Here is a 7785-nt window from a genome sequence, read left to right as displayed (position 1 = left end):
CCTCTACCTCCAAGGAGACCTGGATTGGATCCATTCCCTTAAAAATGAAAGAAAAAGCTGTAAAGCACTCAGCATGGGAGTGGGTTAAGGGTGGCTAATAGTGAGACTTTGTTCATTTTAGGGTTTTTCATAATTATTATTTCCCTACATGAAGAGCAGCAATGGCTGTACACACCTTGCAGGTAAACTTGCCTGTGCTTTGGAGACAAACAGCCAAAGGCTCTGGTGCCACTGCTGCCAATCCACACTGCTCATGTGCCTGTGTGGAGCTGCAGTGGCTCAAACTTTTTTTTTCTCTTTTTCTTTTCCTTAGATTTTCAGTGAGATTACAAATGCTTCTTTAGCGGTTGGAAAGTGCCTGCTATGAGACCATGGGGCTGATGGTAGGAGAGCGGTGGCCCCCTTTTTTATGGGTTGGTTTGACCCCTGGGCAGGATTCTGTGACTTAACAGTATGGGCAGGCATTTTGGAGAAAAAGCCTTGGAGCGCTTGTCTATCTATGGCTTGTTTGCAGCCCTTGCTGCTGTCACCAAATTCAGGGGCAGCCTCACAGAAAGGTCAGATTGGCTCAAGACTGAGCTGTAATGTAGATCAGAAAAATCCCTTCAGGGTGTGTCTCGTTATCAGAATTGTTGTCTTCTTCACAAAACTGAATCAGACTAAACCCTGTTACAGTGAGGCCATCTCTCTGTTGTCAGACTTCGGTGTTTTGAAGCCCTGGTACTCATGTTCAAAGCAGAGTCGCTCATGGCAGGCTGCAGAAAACCACATGGACTGCCTGAACAGTCCAGGAAAACAAGCAACTACATTAACAATGCAGTTACTTCAGTGGACTGTGAATTTAGTTTCTATACTTTCTGTGTGTCAAGTATTTATTGTGAAGATTGCACTTGGAATAAGAGTAGTGTTTTTGTTTGTTTGCTTTCCTCATTGGATCCTGCTCCTGCTATATTCAGCATGTTTGTTTCCTGCAGCCATCTACCCAAATAGGTGGAGACAGGATGGATGATTTCATATTATAGCACATTCTTTTTAATTTCCAGCCTGTTCATGAAGCATATGGCTTCCAGCACCTGTCCTGGGGCTTTTCCTGCTGCCTTAATAGCTATGGAAGTCCAAAATAAAAGAAACACCCTACGGAAAAGGTTTTTGGGAACTTTTGTTTAAAAAGAAGGCTGACTGAGCTCAGCTAATGTGCCTAATGGCTTAGGTAGGTCTGCAGGCATTTAGCCATTTCTTAAACTCCTTATCTATTTGTGTGTGTGTTCATTACCCCATAAAGATTTCAAAAGCAACCCATGTAAACGGCTGGCAGGTAGAATGAGACAGACCTTCACTTCCATGCTATAGCATGCATGCTTCTCTTTTTTTTTTTTCTTTGTTCTTTGTTTTTTTGTTTTTTTTTTTTTCCTTTTTAAATTCTATATATTTTTTTAAAAGCAGCAAACTCCACCCTCCCCCCCCCTTCTACTATGGCTCAGCACGAGCTCAGCCACAACCTTCCAATATGAGAGAAGAGTTAAAATTTGATGTAGTTGCTAGGAGCTGGATGCTGCTCCTTGGCAAGTGGCAGCGTCCTCCCTTCATGGTGGCTCCTGTGCAGACAAATACCTTGTGTTCTTTAACTGCATAATTAGACCGGTTTATAATTACTGCATGAGGGGAAAAGTCAGTGTAATGCTGAGGAGAATATTGTTAATACACACCTGGTTAGCACAGTGATTGACTGCAAAGCCAGACTGCCTGAGAGATGGAGGGCTGGTGGTCACCAAGGGGAAAAATGTGCTGAGCCTGCCTGGCCCCTTTGGTCATGGTGTCCTTGTCCACTGCTATGGGCAGGTGTGCAGGTGAATTGCCCTAAAAGCACCTGGGTCATATCTGGCATGTGTAAACACAGCTGCACTCCCAGGGACAATGACTAAATGCAGCCAAGTGGCAGAAAATAAAGATTCCTGTTAATTGAGAAATTTTCGCCACAGGGCTGAGGCTTAGATTTCTGACTAGTCATTCCTTGTCACAGTGACTATGTAGCTGCAGGCCTGTGTGCCTATGTCGTGTGCTGGGCAGTCAGCAGGTCCTGATGCTGGGGTATGCAGGTGCAGCCCTGGGTCCACACCTGTGGTTTTGGGCCTCATTTACTCCACAGCATCATCAGATAATCACAGAATGGGTTGGGTTGGAAGAGACCTTAAAGACCGTCCAGTTCCAACCCCCTGCCATGGGCAGGGACACCTCCCACTGGATCAGGTTGCCCAAAGCCCCATCTAGCCTGGCATTAAACACCTCCAGGAATAGGGCATCCACAGTTTCTTTGGGCAACCTGTGCCGGTGCCTCACCATTCTCTGAGTGAAGAATGTCCTCTTTATACATTATCTGAACCTACCCTCTTTTAGTTTATCTGAACCTACCCTCTTTTAGTTTAAAGCCATTCTCCTTGTCCTATCCCTCCACTCCCTGACCCAGAGTCACTCCCCAGCTTTCCTGTAGGCCCTCTTTAGGTACAGGCAGGCTGCTGTAAGGTCTCCCTGGAACCTTCTCAGGGCTGAGCAACCCCAGCTCCCTCAGCCTGTCTTCATAGGAGAGGTGCTCCAGCCTCTGGATCATCCTCCTGGCCCTCCTCTGGACCTACTCCACCAGGCCCACATCCTTCCTGTGCTGGGGCCCCAGAGCTGAAGGCAGCACTCCTGCTGGGGTCTCAGGAGCACAGAGTACCAGGACAGACTCCTCTCCCTTATACACCAAGCAAAGGCTGCATGAGGATGGCAGCACAGCCCTAACAGCCTCTTTGGGCCCAGCTCGCCAACATAGCGCTAGACTGTCAGCGTTGCTGCTTCTCAGCTGAGGCAAACCCTCTGCTTGCCGGCTGTTGGCAAGCTGAGCTGTTGCTCTGCTTCCTGCCTTCCCATATGGTGCCTTATTTAAAAATAAGGCACTGACAAAGAGCGTCAATTGTAAAAGTAGGCCAACCAGAGTGGGGTACAGCAAACCCCAGGTTTCAGTGAGGACTCAACGTCCACATAATTACACATCAGAGGGTCAAAAGCCTACAAACACATAGGGCCCCTGGGAAATCTACAGGTTACTGCAGCACAAGTCCAGGCTCCTCAACTCATCCTAGCCTGGGAGGTGAGCAAGTGTCGCTGCAGGTGGCCCAGGATGCTCTCAGCAGCAACCAGAGACAGTACAACCCACCTTCATCACTGTACTTTGCTTATCCAGTATCACTAGCAGGGGCTTGTGATGGTAGATGGCAAAGGCCCTGGGAAAACTCAGCTTGAAGCATGACAGTGACTGGGTGCTGTGTCCTCACATCAATCTGCTGCTCCACTGAGCCCTTCAGGCTCAGAGCTTGGAGCTGTCATGGCCAGGTGGTCCTGCTTCAAAGAAAGTACACCAATTTCATGCCCATGCAATATTGTATATGGAAAGAATAGAAAGGAACAAGCTGCATCATATTACTATGGTGGAAGTCAATTCTGATCACTTAAGGAGGTCAGAAAAGTTACTTTTTTTTAGTTACTGTTTTTTCCATTAAAAAGTTACTGTTTTTTCCATAAGCTATTCAACTTCCCAAGGTGCACAGTCCAATTCTCCTGAAGTAGCTGTTCTTAGATTTGCAAAATCCTAGACTCACCAAAATCAATTACATCAACTTTAATAAACTTCCTGATAAAGACAGTTAATCAATTACCACTGTTTTCATCTGCCATAGGGATTCTGCAGCTGTTTTTATTTTAAGACAATCCTCTACTAAACAAGAATATGCAATTGGAATGAAGCATATTAAATCAAGATGAACATTATGTGTGTAGAACAATCAATCTGTAATTTTACCAGGATGATTAACTACCCTGTTGTCCCAATTACTGCTGAGCTTGCACACACATCACAGAAAATCCTATAACAATGGCACTGTGGCTTGGAGTTACTCTGCAGCCCAGACTGCACAGAGAAGTGCATGCCATACACTTCTCTATGATTAAGGAAGTATTGTTTGTAACTGCAATTAAGATTTTTTCTGCCTAAAAAAATGGCTATTTGCAGGGTGTTTCTTTTCTTGTTCTAGTTTTCTACTTAAATAATAATCACGATAGTAATGCGTTGTACATGGCAATTTCACTTGCTTTTCTTTAAGCAAATTTAATCATGTATTAAAAACCTCTGGCTTCTTTTTTTTTTTTAATTGAAAAATGTGAAAAAAATGCATAGGCAGAAAGCACAAAATTCAAAGCTAACTTTAATTTAAAAAATCACATATTACAAGAAAATGAATAATATGAACCAATCAGTATTGCAGCTTGAGGTAAAAAACCTGCAGCTATGGTTTCTCTTGTGTAAAAAGGATGATTATTCAGCTATTTTTCTACCTAAAAACATGACAAGGATTCACAACACATTTAGCTGAAACTTGTACAATGTCCTTAATTTTCCCAATCAAGAAGTAGGGTTTTGTTTTAAACATCCTGAAAGTCTAGAATCTGTGACCTAAAAAACAACCATTTTCTGAGTCTCAATTCTAACTTAAAGTACAGTTAGCTATTTTGAATATAGGCCATATTTTAGCCTCACCTTTGCTTTTATTATAACTGCTTTAGCCATTAAAAATGCTAGAATAGATCATCCAGAAGTGTTTTAAGAAGTATTGAGACAAACATAATCTAAAACAAGTTTAGTAACCACAGACTTGCTTAACGTTGCAAGAATCTGTTTGATGATTTCAGTGGTAACCAAGCTGGGCTGAAAATGCCAGAAGCCTGTCTATTCCTAGAGCTGCTAACATTTTTGGCGTTGCAGATAATTACCGTTTGAGATGAAGAGGATTTCAGGCAAACATCTAGTGTTTTGAGTGCAAACTAACACTCATAAGTGTAAATGCACCTCAGCATAAGTGTTAGGTGTTTTCCAGTTAATCTTCTTTGCAGATGCCTTCCTTAATGCCAGAGATGGCAGCTCAAAGTCAGGACCTCAGGCTCCAGCCCTAACGCTCAAGAAAGTTACATGTCTCAGGAGAGACTTCACAGGTGACAGCTTTTTGAGCAAGGAGCTGCCACTACCAAACAGCAGGAAACAGTGATCTTTGCAAACAGTGAGGTATCCACATCTGTATCAACTTCCATGTCTTAATTGCCACACGATAGAATGGTCTTACTGTTGGGGATCAGTGGGCTGGGTACTCCATAAAGAGAAGACCAGGCTGTCCATTATCCAGTATAATACACTGCTAAACAGCTGAAGAACATCTCTGGCAAAAATGGAAGTACCTTGAGACTTTCCAGCTATGTGGCACCTTAAGAAGGATTTTGAACATTACAGATTTGTACGGAGGTGATTAAAACTTGCTGAGGGTTCAGTCAGGTGGATCCCAGTCAGTCCAGCTTGCGCGTCCACTAAGTAGCACGTAGCTTTTTAGCTAGAACATATCAAACACACGTTAATACTGCTCAGTGAAGCTGCCAGATGATGTTCTGCTGTGCTTGAGAAGCAGGACAGTTTAGGTAACTTCTACATTTACATGGTTATTTTGAGGCTTACAGTGTAGGCATGTAGTTATCTAATAGATCATGAGAAATCGATTAACTACCTGAGCATACAAATTAACTGGGGATGAAAAACATCAACATAAAACAAAAATCAATTGAATTAAAAAAGGCCAAATACAATAAACTGCAAAGCAGATCCTATACAGCACATATAGCAAACATGCAGAACTTGTGATATTGTGGCTGCTGCCATCCTTTTCACCTTCCTTCACTGTAAGAGGAGAGAAGGGAGGCAAAGAGAGACCATCAAGTTCAGATTTTCTTACTGTCCTACTGCATCACTATTCAGAAACAGTGTGAGCTAATGATATGAATTATCAGATACTCTCTAAAAGCTAGTTATATGTTATCTTCAGATGCTTGTTACATACCAATTCAACAGCACACCAGCATTCCAGGGGGAATAAAATATCTTTTTTTGTCAAAATCATTTTATTAAAGAGTTAATGTCACAACAAGCTCAAAATAACACATGCTTCAGAAATAAATTTGATGAAAAACACTCTGAACAGAAATACGTTTTGAAGGCATGGTAAATCATCAGTTGCAAGAAACTTCTGCAAACAGGTGCAAATTCTGTTGGTGCAATGGAAAAAAAAAAGTCAGAAAAGAAGCCTTTTGGGCATTACTTCTGTTTAGGTAGTACAGTTTGTCTAATAATTTAAATCAGAAAGGGCACAATTTCCATGGCTGCGTAGACCCAAATGTATTTCTTCAATAATTAACTCCAGCACAGATTTTTCACTGTGAGTACTAACAAAACAAATTCAGTTAACGTCTTAACATAGCAGTAATATATATATATTATAGATGTGATAGATGTTCGATTCATGCAGCCTCCTCAGTTACATGATATATGTATTTTTTAATTTACTCAAGAAACATTATAAAAAAATAGGTTTGCAATTTGTATTTCACTCCAGTGTTAGCTCTGCATCACCTCAGGCAAAGACAGTGTTTCAGCAGATAATCTTATTTGGCAAGAAATCTGCCCTAATTCTTAACCTCATTTTTGTAAATCCACGTAGAAAATAAATGCTAAGTCTTTATACAAAACAAGAGCAAATAACTGTACGTATATAAAAGGGGGTTCATTCCCTTTAGTTTTGTTATCATGGCACATACTTCATAGTTTCACAACAGCATACTAGTTTTCATTTATTTTTTTTAAAACCCAAAAATAGCATTGATGAATGGAAGAATGTGAGTTACCATAGGCAGCTGACTCATGCATTAAGCAATTCATGTTCTTTATCAGTTTTCCCAACAGCATCAGGATTGGATAATGGGTCAAGGTCAGCAAAGAGACTGAACCAAGCAGTCAAGTCTTTAGGATTCCTTGTAGGTTCTGGAAAGAGAGAAAAAAAAAAAAGAAAGAAAAAGGAAAAGTACAAACTTGGAATTCTTGCTTGTCAGCTATTTTAAAACAAAAGTGACTGAAAGTTTTACTGAGGTCAAACAAACGCCATGCTATTGTTTAATTTATTACTAAGGGCACTTCTGACAAGAAAATCAGAATGAGTGATTACATTTTAAAACACCACCTTTAACAGAATATGGAACTTTAGTAAGAATGAATGTTTTACATCTGGCTGCCTGTGTGCTTTATATACCTCCTGCCATGATAAGTACAGGAACACTTTAATTAAAAATAGAAACAATCTCTCTCTGTCTAGCTTTGTTTAGTGAAAGGTATTTTACTTGTGTGTGCACCTGTAGGCCTGTGAAAGACCAAAAGCTAAGCAAACTCTACTTTACCTTACCATCTTACAGGCTTGAATTCCTTAACCTAAATCCAGTTCATGTGACTTTCCTGTTCCCCCTGTATATGACCATACAATATCATTAGTCATGTCCCAAGTATGGCTTCTGGTATTAAGGTATATTTTTTGATTTATAATTAAAAAAAAACGTGAACCAGGAATATGTTGAATACCAGCAACAGTTGGACTATTGCATCTATTGTGTCTGTATTGACATATAGATGTTGCAGAGGTCTCCTGCCTTCCTGCTTCCTTTGGAACCTGATTGTTCCAAAAGGGCAGATTTTCAAATTAAAGAGGAAGTGAGTTTGGCTGCCATAAAGAAGCTACATCACCACTTTCTTTTTTTGTGATCTCATGCTTAACACACATTATATTCATAGAGAAATAAGATGTGGAGATGTGCTATTCTACTCAGAAAGATAACGTTGCATGTTAAATAAAAGCACCCTTTGTGCTAGGAGGAATTCATGGACAGAAT

At 41.0% G+C, this 7785-nt stretch overlaps 1 protein-coding gene across 7 annotated transcripts in view; it reads right to left on the bottom strand.

Moving 5' to 3' along the window:
• Positions 1–4220: 4220 nt before the first annotated feature.
• Positions 4221–7785, bottom strand: part of ICA1 (islet cell autoantigen 1) — a 74080-nt gene continuing 70515 nt past the window's right edge. For 5 of the 7 annotated variants that reach the window (XM_072033623.1, XM_072033619.1, XM_072033620.1 and 2 more), the window contains one exon: positions 5953–6889. In XM_072033623.1, the coding sequence (XP_071889724.1) occupies positions 6768–6889 (122 nt within the window). In that variant the 3' untranslated portion in view covers positions 5953–6767. Of the gene's footprint in view, positions 5412–5952; positions 6890–7785 lie in introns of those variants that run through there. The other 2 variants (XM_038173706.2, XM_038173705.2) reach the window with 2 other exon arrangements.

This window comes from Anas platyrhynchos, chromosome 2, assembly GCF_047663525.1.
Source record: "Anas platyrhynchos isolate ZD024472 breed Pekin duck chromosome 2, IASCAAS_PekinDuck_T2T, whole genome shotgun sequence".
Lineage (NCBI taxonomy): Eukaryota > Metazoa > Chordata > Aves > Anseriformes > Anatidae > Anas > Anas platyrhynchos.
Note: the sequence above shows the minus strand (reverse complement) of the source record. Positions and strands in the feature narration are given on the sequence as shown.